At 43.2% G+C, this 18,601-nt stretch overlaps 2 protein-coding genes across 2 annotated transcripts; both read right to left on the minus strand.

Annotated features, from left to right (window-relative positions):
* Positions 1–624: 624 nt before the first annotated feature.
* Positions 625–10,249, minus strand: NEIL1 (nei like DNA glycosylase 1). The gene is made up of 10 exons (XM_007442068.4): positions 10,094–10,249; positions 8,981–9,430; positions 7,406–7,525; positions 6,673–6,736; positions 5,117–5,216; positions 4,897–5,024; positions 3,368–3,395; positions 2,560–2,621; positions 1,478–1,721; positions 625–1,243 (listed from the first exon to the last, which is right to left on the minus strand). Exons 2-10 carry the CDS (start codon positions 9,427–9,429, stop codon positions 1,197–1,199), a joined length of 1,242 nt encoding a protein of 413 aa, XP_007442130.2. The 5' UTR covers position 9,430; positions 10,094–10,249; the 3' UTR covers positions 625–1,196.
* A 494-nt stretch (positions 10,250–10,743) lies between these two features.
* COMMD4 (COMM domain containing 4) lies at positions 10,744–17,277 on the minus strand. The gene is made up of 8 exons (XM_007442069.3): positions 17,224–17,277; positions 15,737–15,808; positions 15,020–15,085; positions 14,669–14,708; positions 13,868–13,987; positions 12,889–12,969; positions 11,890–12,066; positions 10,744–11,242 (listed from the first exon to the last, which is right to left on the minus strand). Exons 1-8 carry the CDS (start codon positions 17,224–17,226, stop codon positions 11,202–11,204), a joined length of 600 nt encoding a protein of 199 aa, XP_007442131.1. The 5' UTR covers positions 17,227–17,277; the 3' UTR covers positions 10,744–11,201.
* Positions 17,278–18,601: the final 1,324 nt, after the last annotated feature.

Below are 18,601 nucleotides of genomic sequence, written 5' to 3' on the forward strand. Positions count from 1 at the left end.
CATGTCACCAGATAAATTGTCTAGAATGTATAAAGGCACTTCAAATTTACATTGGAAATGTGAACAACAAGAAGGGACGTTTTACCATGTTTGGTGGACTATAAAAAAGCTAAAAAAATCTGGATTCAAATACATACACTGATTCAGAGGATTTTAAAGATTAATATACAATTGAAATAAGAGGTTTTTCTTTTGGGACTGATGGACAAACAGTTGGAAAAAAGTCTAGAACTTTGTTTTTATACATGGTAACTGCAGTGATGTTCTTGTATGCCCAAAGATGGGAAGATTCAGCACTACCCACAATGGAGGAGCGGTTGGTGAAGATGATGGAACTTGCTGAGGTGGCCAAATTGACTTCTTCGATTAGAGAAAAGACAATATCTGCATTTATTGCTGACTGGAAACCCCTTATGAGCTTTTTGCATGAAACAGAATTTCAGGTTTTGATGATTAGACAGGATAGATTATAGAAAGAAGAATTACGTTGTAGCCATAGAGTAAGAGGTAAATTTATAATTGTACTTATAAGTGCTGTAAAGAAGATTGGAAGCTACTTCTATCTTTTTCTATTTTCCTTTTCCTTTTTTCCCCTTTCACTTTTAGCTTTCTCTTTGATTCTTTTCTTTTTCTCACTTTATATTAGTTTTTACCTTTTTTTAAAAAAAATCTTGAATAAAATTATGTAAAAGAATAAAGCAGGGCCTTTTTTATTGGTATAAAAAAGCAGTTTTTAAAAAAAAACACGCTGTTAAAAAAGGAAGGCAAAGCATTTGATTAACTGTTGAAAGTTTAGGGAGATAAATACACAGATTAAATCTTATTCACTTGCTGCCCAGAACTTTTGTTCCGAAAGCTCCCTGGACTGTGCAAGTCTTCTTTCCATAAGAAGGCATTTGAGAGGGAGCAACTATTCAAATCACCAGACTGTTTTCCAGTTCCTCCTGCCAGGACAGTTTGGAACCAAAGACATTTTTGTCTAAGGGTGCAGGTTTTTAAAAACAGTGTAAGTACTATCAGAGAAGTCTGTGGGTAATCATACGCTTAAACGTTGGTAAATGAGGAAGCAGGAAAAGATTTTCTGACAAGCGTTCTTCAGTTGCTACTCTTGGGTCAAAAAGATGCACTTGTCTCCTCCGCTGGAGCATGAAGTCCTGCATGAAGCTTGTGCGATGATCATTCTGCACTGAGAAGGGTTAGGAAGCCTTTACCCGTCTAGATCTTGAGACTGCAGCTGCCTTAGCTAAAAGGGAAAATTAATTAACAGTTAGATCAGGGTTCCTCAACCTTGGCGGCTTGAAGATGTGTGGACTACATCTCCCAGAATTCCACAGCCACCCATGCTGGCTGGGGAATTCTGGGAGCTGTAGTCCACACATCTTTATGTCACCAAGGTTGAGGAACCCTGAGTTAGATGACCCAGTCGGTAGACACTTTGGATAGCCCTCACAAACCCAAGACAGATTATGTTTCTCACTCTGTTTTTTCTGAGTCGGTGTTCGCCTCTTCTTCGCTTGAGCTGGAGAACTTAGCAGCAAAGACTCTTGCAGATCAGAAGATGATCTCTGAGATCTGGTCCTTGGTCTCCTGGCTCCGTTTACCAAACTGCCATCCTCCTTTTCTTGGACAATTCCACTCTCTGTTCTAAGTTTCCTTTTCTCCTTAAGTCCTTTCTGAGCAGGACCAGGGTTGGAATTCTTCCTCGCCAACTGCTTGGTGACCTACAGAGATGGACACAGATGCTTGGGAAAACTAATCCACCCATTCAAAAATCCTGAGAACAACTTTTGAGGAACCTGCAGGCCTCTGAACATTGCTCAGTTACAACAGCTGGAGACCCACTGGTCCCCAAATTCGTATCCTGATATGTTGGACCACGGCAATGCCATAAATGGTGGAACTCCAACCCAATATCAGGAGAGAGAACAGCCGCTTGGGGAACACTATCTTAAGCAGAAAAGTCATATGTATTTCTGCTCAGAACTAACACCTGTAGTTCTACGGGATTTACTCTTAGAGCTGTATGGAACTTATGTAACATGCTTTGAACTGTTCTTCATCTTACAGAGAGCAAGACAACGTCCTGAAGTAAGGCATGTTACTTGTACAGAATTACATACTGAGGTTCTTAATTCCCAGTACCGAGAGAAGGGGGCCAAATCTATACACATCATATATAACTTCCTATCAAATCTTCCATGAAATAGGCATAGTGAGCAGTAAACGAGAACTTTGTGCTTGGTAACCTGTGGATGTAGTAACTGGTTTGGGGTTGCTGACTGTGATGTAAACCCAGCCATTTGTGGCGTAACTTGTTAATTGTCAAATATTGGACTATGGTGTTTCTCTCTGCCCCAGTCTTCCTGATCTTTGATCCCTTTATCTTGTTCTTCAACTGTTTTTCAGGGCTGTTTTTACGCTCTGCTTCCAGGGCAGAGGAACTTAACAGAACTAATAATTCTGGGATCTTTACACAGAGAGGCAGAAAAATAGACGAGAGAGAGACCTTAAGGTCTAGGGTAAATGATTTCCTGAAAAAAAAAAAGTTAATATCTTTACCCTTGAACTCTGTGCAGCTGGATTAGAATTTACTTGAACCTCCTTTTTCTGTGATTTCCCTCCTGGGATTAAAAACATACACATAATTAGATCAGTGCCATCTTCAAATTCATTATAATTTGTAGATTAATTGGTTAATTAACTATAATGATACAGGAACAGAAGGTGACTTTTCTCAGCCAGAGCATCTTGCTCAGTTTTCTTTATTTTCAATAAAGAAAATAAGAACTTTGCAACAATGCAAAGAACTTTGATCTCTGGATCCTTTAACTGGAAAAGGTAGCAGTCAAATCTGAGATCTTCTGGCTGCAAGTAGAAATTGCCCTGGGCTAGGATCCTAGCAAATATCTTTGATGCCAACCTACATGCTGCTGTATAGGTTGATTAGCACTCTTGATTAATTTAGTCACATTTTCTCTCTCACTTCTATCCTGCCACAATCATATGCAGACTCACAGCATGAAAACAAATAAAAACACCAAAATCTAGAGTCAAAAATGAAATTGTTGGAAGACTCTACTCTGATAATCCAGTGAATTTCAAAGGAAAGCAGGGAGTCTCACTGCTGGGAAATGTCAAATCTTGCCATGGTCCAGGACAGTGTTTCTCAACCTTGGCAACTTTTAAGAGGTGTGGACTGCAACTCCCAGGAGTTGCAGTCCACACCTCTAAAAGTTGCTAAGGCTGAGAAACCCTGGTCTAGGAGGACAAATCAAAAGCAGTTTATTACAGTGGTTTAGAAAATAAAGCACTTTCTCATTTTCTCTTTTCCTCAAACTACCGGAAAACATGCAAAAGTGGAGCTGACCTTTCGGAGTCATGGGTCCAGGGTCTCCCTGCATGGAAGAAAAATAGTTGCGGTTTCTTGGAATAGAGATAGGCCAGGTTGTCTTTACATAGCTACTGATCACCCAACGCCTGGAAAACCTGATATTAATTATTGAGAATTGAACAGGGTGAAAACCCAGCGTCAGCTGGTAGCGGAAATGCATCACAAGTGCATTGTCAGTATAAATACTTTTACGCCATCTTCCCGGGGGGAAGTTGTGTTCGTTTGCAGTAGCAAAAAAGCAAAAGCAGGCTTGTACAGCCCCTTGAAGATGCCATAAATGTCTTTTGGCAGCCTTCTCCAGACTCTGTGCCCCATAGCTGCCCAAATTCCCCAGCCAGTATGCCCATTATGGAACATCTGGAAGTCATCATATTCAGAATGGGGAAGCTTGATGTCATGAGCTAAGGCTTACTTTATCAGACAGTTAAGAATTTTAGCAGCCCCTTGCTGAATAAAGCAATCCCGTCCAGATACTGGGAAAATAAACTCTAAAATGCTCTTTAAAGAAACAAACACTTTAAAATGCCTTCTAAAATTTTGTTGGGGAAAAAAAGAGTGTGGATGTAAATGACTGGTTCCACTATTTGTGTACAGACGTGGATAATCTTTCCTAGATTATTATTATTAAGCAGATGGTCTCAACTGATCTCCAAGGACATGTCTAACTTTGTGCCCTAACACGCTGAGCAAGAAAACTTGGTTCCGTCCATCTGGATTAAAGGGACCCAAAATGATTGCCTAAGTGATGTGAAAGTCTGAAAACTCAATGAAAGAGCTGGGGCAGTGTGCATGCACGTGTGTGTGTGTGTTTGAGTGAAATGGAGCCATGTAGCTTTTTGCTCAAATGACAGTGACCGTCATTATATTATAAATACAGTGATGTTTTCCTGGAAAAAATAAAGGACAAATCTGCAAGAGGTTCCTAAGGATTTAAAATTTTAATTGCTTATGTTTATAACTCTGCTTTACAAAGGAACATTCAAAAGCAAAGCTTTAAAAAGTGCATATTCTAATAAAAATATCTAAAATCTAACCGTATATGTAACTTTATTTAAAAAAAGACAATTCAATTTCCATATTTTTCACATGAATGCAAAAAAAATGCATTAAGCGCTACTATTTGTACGGTAAAAGTGAAACGACTAAATAAAGGACCAAAGTGAGTTTCTGAAAAATAAATAAATCTAAAGGACAGCTTTCTGAAATAAAGGACAGCTGTCCTTTATAACAAAGGATGTATGGTCATTGTAGTTATAATGCAAAGGCAACCACTGAGCAGATCCATTTCTTGTGTAAAGTCACCGTTTCTTTAACCATGATCTATTAAATAAGCCACAATCAGATTCATACAATATGCTAAGCCATTGGCCATGTTTACAGGGGAGGACGGCTGGGTTCATGCACAACACACTAGGCCAAACGTCGGTGCACCCTGCAAACCAGCCAAGGACAGGACCAAGATGGGCCTCTCTTACCTAGAAGCGAAATGCCGCCTGTATCCCTACCTGGAACCAGATGGTCCTGCCATTGGTATCGCGCATGGATTTCATGCCTGGGGCAGAGTAACAGTGCAGCCATTCTTCAAAGCCTGCAGAATCCTCCTGGTTGGTGGGGTCGTAGCCTTTGCCACCTCCTGGGGTGAAGGCAAGCCGACGAGTGAAGAAGTGCCATGCATCTCCCCTGACTCAAAGGGAGTGTCCTTGGGGGGCCCGACCTGGTGCTTACCTAGATTCACGACCTCCATGGGCAGCGTGTGACAGAGCTCCAGCAAGTCGGGATTCTCTCGTTTCAGCTTCACTTTCTTGCTCAGGGTTGTGCCGGAAACCTGCAACGTGGAGACAGGAAGTCGGATAAATAGGAATCTTTCAAAATGGGCAAAACGAGGGATTAACCATGATCTATTAAATGAACTATGGGTCATCCTTAAACTGGGCGTTCTTAACCTGGGGACTACCTGTAGTTTTATGGCAACAATATGGAAGTGCCCTGCCATGGGCTGTTTTAGCAGAATAATTTTTGATTGCTCAGTCTACTCCAGTGTTTTTCAACCTTGGCAACTTTAAGATGTCTGGACTTCAACTCCCAGAATTCCCCAGCCAGCATGGCTGGCTGGGGAATTCTGGGAGTTGAAGTCCAGACATCTTAAAGTTGCCAAGGTTGAAACACTGGTCTACTCTGTAACTATAGATTTGGCTTTCCATAATAAAGTACTAACTAGGTCTGATCCTGCTTCGCTCATCAAGAGCAAGTAGGATCGGCAGGGAGCATCCACTAGCTAGGTTTTGAAAAATTAACCAAACAACAGAATACTAGATTTGATTATGTGCCATTAAGTCGGGGTCAACTCTTAGCAACTACATAGATGGATTTTCTCCATGAATTTAACCATAACACACTAGGCGAGAGAAGAAACATGAACCACCAGCCTCTTCGCAAGCTAATAATATACTTGGGAGAAACTAGTAACTGGGTGTTTCTTCATATAGTTCAATAAAGTTTTCTCCCTATTACCCTTTGTCCACTCAAAAAATCTGCAATGTGACAAACTTGGATGGTTCACAAGAGGGAAGTGGACAAGTGGACACTTTTGTGGAGATGGGCAATATTCAAATCTGAAATGGGCAAGTGTGATGGAATGGTTTGGTGAAGGCCGCGCTCGGGGAGATAAGCATTTCCTTAGCCCCCAGAAAGAGTGTGGGAAGGTGAAGAGGATGAGACTGGAACCACCCTAAGGAATTCGCAGTGTTTGCTTGCTGGCTTGGGAAGTTTAGATTGAATCTGGTAAGATTGATGCCAGGTTCAGTCCAAAGAACTCCATGAGACAGTACAGATATAGTTCGAAAGCATTTATTAGCTTCCACCTACAAGACAGAATCTTGCCAGACTGAATCTAAACTTCCCAAGCCAGCAACCAAACACTGCGAATTCCTAAGGGTGGTGCCAGTCTCATCCTCTTCACCTTCCCACGCTCTTTCTGGGGGCTAAGGAAATGCTTATCTCCCCGAGCGCGACCTTCACCAAATCATTCCATCACAGCAAGGGTGCCTCAAATCAAATCACGAGCTGCTTCTTGAAAGAGCCATGCCTTTCCCTGGAATTGCACAGTAGCCAAATTTGAGCTAAGGGCTGGTGATTTTCTTGAGCCTGCACAAGAACAGTGAGATTCCAGGAACAGCCAACAGGTTGAAGGAGGAGGCCGAGACCAGATCTGGAGCACCTACAACTGCTTAAGGTCCAAACAGCGCACCGCTCTACCCTTTGGGCTTCTCCTAGCGTCTTACCTGCATCCCACGCTGCAGGTCCTCCAGAACTGTCCGTGCCTTCTCAAAGGGAGGGACCTTTGATCTAGAAGAAGTCAGGGAAAAGATGGTTCAGTGCTCAGATGGTGTTAGTACTCATGGTTGGTGCTTCTTGGCTGGACTACCCCAAAGGACGGACATCAATCTTGCAAGTCTGAAAGTACTTCTTCCCTCCCTTACTTCTACTCTCCTGAAAACTAGAGAGGGTCCCTTCTGAAATGCTTTCTCCACCCCCATCCCTCCTTTGGACTCAGATTTCATTTATCAGTGTGTTGTCTAGGTTGAGGCTGTCTCCCAAGGTCATTCCCACATACCATTACAGATGGATGTAATTTCAGCAACACACTTTGGCAGGAGAAAGATGGACATAGTTTAGGGTGGCAAAGAAGTATCTTCCATGACACTTTTGGTCTCCACACATCTCTGTACCCTTCTTCCATGGCCATAAGTATTTACAGCATATATTGCCTGCAACCCCACATCTGGGGGGGTCAAAGCACAGGTTCCTATCCTAGAAGTACACAGAACAGTTTCCTGCTTGCAAGGCAGTTGCCGCTGTATCTGTAGTCAACCTGCAAGCCTTAACACAACTTCCAACATGTTTTCTCCTTGAGTTGAAAGAGGTCTTCTGGATTCTCCAGCATAGGACCACAGAGTTCCCTACACATTCCAGCCGATACCCATGCAGAGGCCCCAAGCCAGTTCACAGTCTCACCGGTAAAGAATTTCAGCCCGAAGGTAGTTGCCAATCCCATTGAAAAACTTCTGGTTTAGCAGAGCCTCACAGATGGGTTTATCGAAGGCCTTGTCAGAGAGATTCCTCAGGATGTTGTCCCTGGAAAGCAAGTCACGATTTGTTAGCAGGGTGGAGGCCAAGTGGGAAAGGCTTGGATTGTATCTGGATTCTGCAAAGGAATTTAGAGGTGCCCTTGGGGGCGATATGAAAGAGCCAGCAAGGAGGGATTTGGAGAAGAGATGATTTAGTCCAGAGATCGAAGACATTGTAGGAGGAGAGCTGTGTTAGTTAAGGGTAGCAAAAAATGGGGAGATTCTGGTAGCACCTTTTCCAACTAATTTTATTAAAAAGCCCAAGCTTTCATGAGCCTCACCCTTTTTATAAGATCTGTTAGTTGGAAAAGGTGCAACCAGACTTCTTCAGATTTTTTGCCTCCAAAGATTGAAAGTAGTGAGAAACGTGTTCAAACTAACTCCACCTTGATTTTGTTTCGTATAAGATGGAGAAACTTGGATAGGCTTTCAAGATTAACGCGAGTCCTTTGAGGTCAGCCAGCTCAAAAAACAGACACCGCAGACGTTCCAGGAATGCTCCTTTATTGTGATAGGGTTCAGTAACAGAATCATGAAGGCCTCTCCAAGTTTCTTTCTCCCCCATCTTATACTAAATAAAATCAAAGTGGGGTTATTTTGTGTTTCTTTCTCAGGCTTCTATTTCTGGAGTATATCATCTTTTCTCTAAGGCCCTCCTTAATGCCTGGCTCCTTCTTTTCCCAAGTTCAACTCTACATTTCTTTACAGATGTAATATTCGGCACTCAAATGATCTAGAAAGGAAAAACGCAGTGTAGGAATGAGAAGACAACATGGAGGAAATCTAGTTCTACTCCCTTTCCCAGCCGAAATTCTCACCGTGGGCCAGTCACTGGCTGGTTCACACCTTGTACTTAGCGTGGCACAGGAATTCAACCACTCTAGGTTACAAAGTGTGTATGGTTTAGCAGGTCTTGTGATCCCAGTCAGCTGCAGCTACAACTGGCAAGCCAGGGGTAAACACTGTTAATGGTTCTCCCGTTTGTCTACTTCACAGGGTTGTTGAGAATAAAGCAGAAAATGAAAGGGAGGTTTGTAGCTTTAAGTCCTTTGGAGGTAAAGTTGGAGAACACTTCAAAAAATCAATTACTTTACGGGAGAAGGGGAAAAGGCTATCAATCACAAAATAGGGAGATTGTTCTTCTTACTGACAGGATAAACCCCACGTTTGGGCTGTCATTGTCAAAAGACGGGATCCTACGTCCGCCCCAACTTTCTCGAATCTGGCTGCTTCTAGATGTGTCGGGCCACAATCCCCGTCACTCCAGCCATTAGCTGACGGATGATGGGAGTTGTATTCCATCCCATCTTGAAGACAAACCACAAGATTTCCTTCCTGCTATGTCGATTCCGCTTGTGAAAAAACTCTGCATTTTAAACTCCAAGAACACCAAGTGGTTGAAATGCATGTAAAAGCTGGATGTTTGGTGCAGTGGCGGGCTGGTAGGGAGGCAGCCCCTCACCTGAATTTTTCATACTCCAGCATCACGCAGGGCCCCCGGTCTGGCTGCCAGGTGCCATTCACCTCCCACCTGCCAAAACGCCGGACGTCCACGTAGCAGAGGGCTCGGGGTGGCGTCTCTCGGGTATAGAAACGCAAGTGGGCATGTTTGGGCATGTCAGAAACCGGGGCCAGCTTGAAATTCCCACTCATGCCAAAACGGAAAACTACATCCATCGGACGCTGAGATCCCAGCCGTTTCGCGGTAGAGCTCTCCTGTTTGATGGGTGTCAGAGCGAGCTTCAGCTCTTTGCCCCGTGACACAGCCAAGATCAGGTATCCTTTGCTCTCAAAAGGCACCTCCGGATTCTTGCTAACTTCTGATTTTTCTACCTTCCCTGTAAATGTAATTCCGGCACACTCTGAGTTGATGTATCTGCAGGCTAGAAAGAGCTCTGGGCCTTCTGGCATCCTAGGAATGCAGGGGGGGGGGGGAAGAGAGGAACAAAAGACCTAAGTGTAGGTAAAGGTACAGGAGAAAAGCAACAGCATGCATGTTGACGTAATTCATTATTACATAATCGTTCTTAATTTACGTTGCTTTCAGAGCTGAAAACAGGCCGGTGGGAACAATCCACCGGCTTCTTCCTCATCCGACCCGCTAGCTCAGTGCTTCTTCAAGTGTGCTCCGAGGACCCTCGGGGATCCCCCAAGACCCTCTCAGGGGTCCGCAAAACCAGAATGATTCGCCACATATTGAAGATATCTGCAAACTTTTAAAACAAGGCCCCTCTTCTCATTATTATTTTTTATTTGTACAAAAAAAAAATAGGGTTTTCTCATGAAAAATACTTTATCTAAGTCAATATCTCACGGGATTCATAGCGGTATCTTTACAGGGTTCACAAAATAAATATCCCGGAACGCGTCGGTTTTCTTTCTTCACACGCTCAGTGTCGATAAATATAACCCGTGCATACAAAAGCTCCGTAATTTTTAAAAGCAGGAAGGGGCCCCGAAGGCAAAAAGTTTAAGAGACATTGCTCGGGGCTAAAAGGCAACTAAGATAGAGCTGGCTCGTTGGCGAGTCAGCCTCTTCCTTGCTCACGAATCCGCTCCTACAGGTGCAACTCACCTGAGCCCAAACTGTGGGGGTGGCAGAGGGCAGAGAAATGGCACCACTCAGCGCTCCCAGCCACAGCCTGCCTGCCTCCACCAGCGCTTCTGCTCAGCAGCTCCGCGCTCGCTCTCGACTGTCCGCCGCCCTCGGCTCCGGACAGCGAAGGGTTACACGTCCTTCTCCTCCCATTGGGCGAGAGGTACCGCCGAGCATCTTGGGAGTTGTAGTTTCCGAGGGCATCCACACTGCTTGGCTTGGGCAGCGGCAGCAAGGTGCGCATGCGTGGAGCGCCTCTTGGGCGGTCGGCCCGCGGTCGTGAATTGTTGCCGCCTTCGCGTTTGGCTTTTGCGAAGGCGGTTTGCAGCGGTAGCTTTTTCTTTCCCACGGAGTTATTGAAATAGCCGCTCATGTCCCAAAAAGTGATTCTGGGCAGCTTGCAAGCATCGTAACAATTAAAACCATATCACCATGCAAAGGAATGAATCGGTGTTTCTGAACCTCGGCCGCTTTAAGACGGGTGGACTTCAACTCCCAGAATTCCTCAGCCAGCCATGCTGGCTGAGGAATTCTGGGAGTTGAAGTCCACCCGTCTTAAAGCGGTCGAGGTTCAGAAACACCGATTTAAACAAATTTGCTTACATACCTAGCTTGGGACTCAAACCTTAAAAACAAACAAAGATTAGGCTGTTTTTTATTTCATTTCTAACCAAAAACAGTAAGCTGTAGCTCTACTCAATACGCAGACTTGACAAAGGCAGGTTTCCCCACATTTGTGTGATTTAATTATCTGTCGTTCGACAAAGTACAGAAAAAACACTAGGGAGCATTTTCATATTTCAAATCTGTGCTACATTCCCCTTGACAACTCATGCGCAAATGAAAAGAACAGATAGACTTCTCCTAAGGCAGAGGGTTGGAAGCCTGTGACCCAGAGGTCTCTGTACTACCATTCCCAGAATCTCCCCAGTGGCTTTGCTGGCCTGGGCTACTGGGAAATGTACTTTAACAACATCTGGCCACTTTGCTTCTATCTCACAGGCTGTGAGATAACGCTCCAGTGGAGACATTTTGGCCGGGGGACAAAATGAAGTTTCTTCCAGTCTTGGTAGTATCCGCTGCGTCCTCATTCGAGCGTTTTCATGATGGCTTGAGCCTGTTTTAGTTCTGAGGAGGGAAAGTAGGAGATTAAAATAGAATAAAGGAACGTAACTACATTCAAGGGGCTTAAGACCGCATGACCCTCAGGAACTGCCTTTGCTGCCGTGAAATTCCTAATTTCAAAGGGTCTGCTCTCTGGCCTGTCATGAATGAGATTAATCCAGTGTTTCTCAGCCTTGGCAGCTTGAAGATGGGTGGACTTCAACTCCCAGAATTCCCCAGCCAGCAAGGATTAACAGCAAACACTGGATTAAGCAGACAGAGACAAGGGACGGGGTTTCTCCATGATGCCACCAAAACAGTGGAAAGTCCAAATTCACCAGAATTCTGCTGCATCCCTGTTTAGACGATTAAAGAACAAACCCTAACATTTGTTCCTTTTTTAAAAACATATTTTTCCTTGCTATCTGATAAGGCAGCCTTGACTCCTGGCTTCCTTTTCCCTCTGCAAAGTGGCACGTAGGAAAGAGGCAGAGGGAAGGGTGAGGGGTTCAGGCCTCTTGCTCTCTCTACTGCCTTGGGAGATTTTAAAAAAGAAATCTGAACATTCTGTCTCTTTCATCAGAGCTGAGCGGTTGCCCCGTGCCCACCACGCTCCGGCAGATACAAACAACCCCAGAACCTCCAAGCCGTAGAAATGTCTCGCTCCTTACCAGCAAGTAAGACACGGAACTTTTCCGTCGACAGCGTCATTGCAACGGGCTCCGTTAGCTTTCGGTCGACATCTCTCACGTTCAGCTTGAGGTGAACGACAGGCTCGTGGACCTGCCGGAGCTCGCTGGAACTCAGGGTGTAATCCACTCTCCATGACACAGAATCCAGACAATTCACTGCAGGCAGAGGGAGCCCAAAGGTTAGGCACAAGACCCTGGTCCTCTTGACCATATCAGGGGCATGGCCAAGGAATTCCTCCAACCACAGCTTGGATGCAACTTGCAAAATCTACGATGGTTTTTAATTTTTTACGCATGTTTTTGGTCTGCTACTTACAACTCCGAAAGAAGAGAGAAGAAATGCAGATGGCAAATGAACATGTTAAAAAAAAAAAAAATTAAATAGTTGCACCAGAAACCGAATACCATGTGCCTTTCCAATGATGAATTAAAACATGTTGAGGTAGAGCAGTGTTTCTCAACCTTGATGACTTTAAGATGTGTGGACTTCAACTCCCAGAATTCCCTAGCCAGCTATGCTGGCTGGAGAATTCTGGGAGTTGAAGTCCACACATCTTAAAGTCATCAAGGTTGAGAAACACTGACGTAGAGGAATGCAGCCATAACTCAAAGAGCCTTTTGGATCATTCCGCTACCATTTTGTCCAACAGAAGGCAGTAGGTATCTGTAATACTTACCGTTCTAGGAAGCGAACCCCTATTGCGAAGGGCAGTATTGACACGGTCCCAAAAAGGAACAGCACATTCCTAAGTGCTCTGAAAATTCCCATCTAAGAATTCCCACCTTTGTGCATTCCTTGACAGTGCATCCTTGATGATGTTTTACAGACTGCTCCTCAAATGATCGACAAGCACTTTGGGTTGCTGAGAAATCTCCCCATAAGAAAGGAAGAGCATCTCACCCTGGGAAGATAGCCACAGAAGGCAGTTTCCCCCGAGCGACCTTTCATTTTGCAACAGGCAAGGAAGATTGACTTACATCTCAGGCTGCATTTCCTGAGGCTTTCCTGGAGAAGACCTTGTTTCTCCTCATAGGACCGGCACAATCCCGTGGCATGCTCTGCAACCAAGATATAGGCTGAGTTAAGCCACCTGTCCAAATCCTCTTGCCGTTTGACCCAATTTAATCCTGTCATCCTCTAAAAGTTAAGCCAGTCAGAAATGAAAAACCCCGAATGCAAGTTTTTGTGTGATTCAGAATGCTACCTCTACCTCCGGCTTCATTAGTACAGAAAGCACTGAGTTTCATTCTCCCTCTGTTTTCTACTCTGTTAACCGATAACTTTCATTTACACATAGAGGTAGTTCTGAGGAACCATTAACGTTTATGTTTTTAAAAGCAACAACTCAAAAACCACGTCTGGGTGAAAGCTGAAACTTTTCCAGCACTGGAGAAAGCTTGGATGTTAATAGATGCTGTCTCTTTCCCCACACTGTTTTAAGACCATCTGAAGATTTATCACCGGCTGAGCATCTTTAGCCCCAGCTACCTGTGATGTCAATGCTTCCCATGCATTTTGTTTTATTGACTGTTTTCCCTGAGAACTGGAAAGCCAGCCCAAAGATTTTGCAACCCACTGAGTCGCTTCAAATAAAGGCCTTGCCCTAATTCCGAATTAGAAATTCATATTAAGGCAGCGTTTCCCAACCTTGGGAATTTCCAGGAATGTGGACTTCAACTCCCAGAATTCTCATCAATGAGAATCTGTTTTTCAAACTTGTTTTTCAAACTTGGCGACTTTAAGATGTGTGGACTTCAACTCCCAGAATTCCCCAGCCAGCATGCTGGCTGGGGAATTCTGGGAGTTGAAGTCCAGACTCTGGGAAATTCCCACAGTTAGGAAATGCTGTATTAAGGGCTTAGCAAAGAGCACTCCGCAGCTGCTATTCCTCGGCTTCTCTTCCCCCGTAGCCACCCATCCCAAAGCCTAGCCTGTTTCCACTTGCCCTCTGCTCACCTTTGGGCAGCCCCAGCTGTTGAAGTTCACTGGAGAGAGATTCAGAGTCCACGTTGTATTTGGCAGCACTGGAGAGAATGAAGGTCAGAACAGCGACAGTCGCTTTCACGTCTCCTGATTCTGCAGAGCGGAAAAGAAAGGAAATAGGATTGTCTGTAGCAGGTCTGCAGACTAACACATTTCATTGAAAGGGATGTATACAACTCCTTATGCCAGTGTTTCTCAACCTCAGCCGCTTTAAGCTGTGTGGACTTCACCTCCCAGAATTCCCCAGCCAGCATGGCTGGCTGGGGAATTCTGGGAACTGAAGTCCACACAGCTTAAAGTGGCTGAGGTTGAGAAACACTGTCTTATGCGTTCCAGCCATTCTGGATCCCCAGGGCCATTAATTGCTCCAGAACTCTGTAGGTCTCCTGAAACAGCCCTCCTTTTGCTCAACATTTACCTATTTAAGGTCAACGTTTTGGAAAAGAACTTAACCACTGTCTATGTAATTTGAAATTCCAAGGTGAAGGTCTAAGACAGGGGCAGCTTTATAGGATCTGCCATATTTGCTGGATGTTTGGAGACATCAGATTTCGCAAGTCTCTTGCAAAAAGATACCAGTTCAAGTAAGGATCCAGAATGCCCCACTGTGTGCCCAATGCACAAATTTGCTTTCAACACCAGCATTAAACTCAAGAAATAAATGCACCCCTGATTCCAATTGGGTAATTTTCAGATGAGAAAAGTTGGTGTGGAAGGCAAAGGCTTAGTTGTATCCTGGCCCAGCCCTTGAACACAGAAGGGAAGGATACTCACCAAACTTGGCATCTGATGTTAACTTTAGAATTCTGTCGTACTGCAAGAGAAAAGAAAACAAGCTCTAGTTTAGCTCAGCTTAAACTTAACATCAGGAAGCCCCAACAACTCTAAGACTTTTTATCCATCACAGAATTTTCAATTTACAGAACCTTTCCAGAGCCTCCAATTTAAACACTACTCAATTGCCATAGAAACACAAATACGAATGGAGTAGCTGATTTAGGAATCTATTATTTAGAAAATAACATCTCACATGTTTTATGCGAAAGTGTTTCTCTCTTACTGAACCTGGACTTATGCAAACCGAGTTTGAAAGGTACCCACAAAAGAGATTGAGAATAAACTCACATCAATGCCATCTCCAAGCACGTCCTTCAGAACCTGGACACAGATCAGCTTAAGTTTCACCGAAGACTAGAAAAATGACAAAATAAGAAAATGCACCCAATTAACACTATTTTTCCAGGAACTTCACAGAAGTATCCTTGAGAAGTTGTCACTGCTGAGCCAACCTGACTGTTATAAAAGATTTTTTTCCCTAGCACTTACACATTTCTATGTTGCTGTTTTGGATTAATTTTTTGTGTTTTGTTTTATGATGTGGCTTTGATTGACTTATGACTGTTTATGGATGATATATGCCACCTTAAGTTGTATGCTATAGGACCGCTACATTAAATTGATTAATTAAAGCTTAAAATCATATTGCCTTGGACAAGCATACTGTCTACAATTGATCCTGCTGAAAAGAACAGAATATTTCCCCAAAAGCATTACACCTCTTTACACTTGGAGGAGAACAGAGAAGCGCTGCAGAAAAATGTTCCAGAAATAGTTTATATACAGGTTAAGGGGAAGGGCTTCAGTCACATGGTCATAACATCAACTTGAGTTTTTTGACCCTCCCTTGCAGACACCCACGGCCTGCATGACATGGTAGCTGGCCAGGCAAAATCTTATAACAATTGAGACAAATCTGGCTACAAGTAGATAGTAAAATGCTAGCACCACTATACCTTAAAATAATTAAAATTTTCACGGAACTCAAGAAACAAAATCACTTACTATTTTAGCCAAAGTGCTTATTTCTGCCAAGACCCAGTCAGGACAGTCCAAATCCCCACAGAATCGAAACCTCTGGTAGGAAGAAACAAAAGGATTATTGGTGAGGAAATGGCTTTAGCAACCCAAACTCCAGATTATTTTGCTAGTGTGTGATTTTGAACAATATAATCCAAATTTCCCCCTCTCTGAAGAATTTGGGAAGCAAATGTGTAAATCTTGGGATAAATTAGTTCAATATCCCCTCTACTTGGTTTGGAGAAACTCAGAAAGTAAGGCAAACATCTCAGGAGTCAAGTTCAAACTTGAGACCTATATATAAACTTTTGGAAGGTGTTGATAATTGACTTTTTGAAGTGTGCAGCCTTCAGAGGAAGTGGTTCAAAATTAGCAATTTCATGCTGTATTCACACTACACACCTAACCAGCTAAGACTGATCCTATGGAGCCGAATTATTATTTATTAATTATCCAAATATGGAGCCCACAAAATTGTTATAATGTTTATAAGGTTTGGAATGCACTCTCCCATACTTTTTAAATTTATTGTTTTTAACTGTTTTAATCATATTTTAAGAGTTCTGTTTTTTTTAACTGTTTCGATTGTTTGATTTTTGTTATCTTAATTGTTTGCACCACCCTGAGTCATGTATGTGAAATGGGTGGCTATATAAATGTGAAAAATAAATAAGACTGCTTCCTTTTAACTTTGGGGTTTTTTTATGTGGTTTAGTGTGTTATATGAATCTAACCGAGTTGGTTAGTTTATGGTTCAGTGTTTTATGCGAATCCAGAAAATGGATGAATTCAACAATTTCGTAAAAATTTTGGGCACGTTACAACACCACCACTTGCTATGCTCTACTGACATCTGTATGAAGCTGATTTCAAAATGGAAAAAAAAAAGCAGGGGGGATGCATATTATCAACATTCTAGTCCTCAGCAAAGCTCACGTTCACTGCAAACTCTTTAATGCAAACTCATCTTAAAATGAGTGAAAATAGGGATATCAAATTTGGACTGCAAAAAGGGAAAGAGTGGAGAGGTTTTTCTGAATTTTGAAGGGTCCCTGGGATTTCCACAACCCAAAGCAACTGAAAGCATGAAAGCCTTCTGTACGTTTGCTGAAGTAGTCTTCCTCTGGCTATAAATCCGTATGTTTCCCAATACAGCTGAAGGCAACAGTCCCTATATGTCAGTTTCTCAATCTCAGCGACTTTAAGATGGATGGACTTCAACTCCCAGAATTCCCCCAGCCAGCAAGCTGGCTGGGAGAATTCTGGAAGTTGAAGTCCACCCATCTTAAAATCGCTGAGATTGAGAAACACTGACAGATGTACTCCTCTGACACTTCTGCACTGCACCAATTTTTCTTTTCAAGTTCTTGGCTTTCACCTCGGATCCTTTAGAAAAAGCCCCTTTTCCCTGCTAGCAGTACAGCCACCGACCCCACGCCTTCCACCGCTCGCGATACCTCCCTCGCACTCACCATCTTCCCCTGATCTGAGCGAGGCGCTCCTCCCTATGCAAAGGAAGTCACCTGACTTCTCCTTTCTACCCAATCCCCGAAGAGCCTCCTTGTATCAGCTGACTTTGTTCTATCCAATCCTTGAGGAGCGTTCTCGTCAGCTGACTTATCCATTCTATCCAATCCCTGAAGAGCTGCCCTATATCAGCTGACTCGGAAGAACAAGTCAGCTGACTGGTAGTGGTTCTTGCTTCTTGCTCTCGCCACACGGGTTCTCCTGTCGGTCGTGCGGACCGTTAAGAGCTGACGCGTGTCTTCGCCCTTTGGCAGTCCAGCTCACTTCCAGATCTCGCCTTTCCACATCTGTTACTAATTCAATATACGAAAGGAACTTTGGGAAGGCTTTCCTGGCAGCCGATGAGAATTTTTTATTTATGTTTCAAAATTTAGACACCGCCCATCTCTCGAGGAAGTGACTCTGGGCGGTTTACAATAAAAACAAGAAATATTAGTTAAAATAGAATAAAAATAGTATAAAAATACAATAAAACCAAATACACACATAAAATGCAAAACAGAGTTATTTGTCCTTTTTACATTGGATTTTTATCTGAAATAAGGGGTTTCCCTGCAGCCTTTTTATAATGCCACAGTCCTGCCTCATTTCTGAAATGTTATGGAAATTCAACTCAGTCCTATTCTGCTATTCACCCTACTCCCCTCCCCCCAATCTGCAAAACATCTGATTTAATGTTAGCTGTTTTTGTATTTTTTTTTTTTTAAGTTTTGTATGCTGCCCAGAGTCCACTGGAGTTGGGTGGCCAATAAATTTTAATAAAATTGAGGAATGATAAAAGGAATTGATATTCTGAGGGATCAACTTTAAAATAGGAGTTCCAGAGCCAATGGCAAGGAATTAGTTTATTATCAAGAAAACTTGTGCCGCCCTTCAGCTACTTTGTTAGTGTTTTATTTACAGGCAAGTCTACAAACTGATATGACAGATTTAAGCTGGATACACCTAGCATGTGAAACCCTAATGAGGTTTGATTTCAACTTAAGCCACAATCAACTGAGTTCACACAAGGCCTTATTTATCAAACGATGTTGATGCAAACCATGTCTTAACATGACATTTGACCACAACCTTTAAGAGCACAGGGTTAGATATGGGATTGAATGGGAGTTATAAGAAAGTTATCTTTGAGATGTGAATGCAACTCTTAAAGCAGTCATTCCTTGGCCTTCAGGCTCAGTTGAAGCCTTGGAAAAAAAAGGCACTGCTTTAATTAACAGCGGGGAGATGTGGTGGTTGTGTGAGGTCCAAAGGACTTCTGAATCATTTGTGAAATGAGCACAGTCCTAGCAGGACACAAATCACCTAGCCTGAAAATCACCT

This window comes from Python bivittatus, unplaced genomic scaffold (genome assembly GCF_059951505.1).
Source record: "Python bivittatus isolate LINGU-HERP-01145 unplaced genomic scaffold, Pbiv_v1 ctg000530_np1212, whole genome shotgun sequence".
Taxonomy (NCBI): Eukaryota; Metazoa; Chordata; class Lepidosauria; order Squamata; family Pythonidae; genus Python; species Python bivittatus.

Excerpts from the sequence above, each read along its gene's own strand:
- NEIL1 (XM_007442068.4), bottom strand. The coding sequence starts at position 9,429 with ATGCCAGAAGGCCCAGAGCTCTTTCTAGCCTGCAGATACATCAACTCA. Across the intron at positions 5,217-6,672 it reads ACCTGCAGCGTGGGATGCAG|GTTTCCGGCACAACCCTGAG; the intron begins GTAAGACGCTAG and ends TCCACGTTGCAG. Across the intron at positions 3,396-4,896 it reads GCAGGACCATCTGGTTCCAG|GGAGACCCTGGACCCATGAC; the intron begins GTAGGGATACAG and ends TCTTCCATGCAG.
- COMMD4 (XM_007442069.3), bottom strand. Across the intron at positions 12,067-12,888 it reads CAGGAAATGCAGCCTGAGAT|TGAATTGTCTGGATTCTGTG; the intron begins GTAAGTCAATCT and ends CTCTGCCTGCAG. Across the intron at positions 11,243-11,889 it reads GTTCCGTGTCTTACTTGCTG|AACTAAAACAGGCTCAAGCC; the intron begins GTAAGGAGCGAG and ends TTCCCTCCTCAG.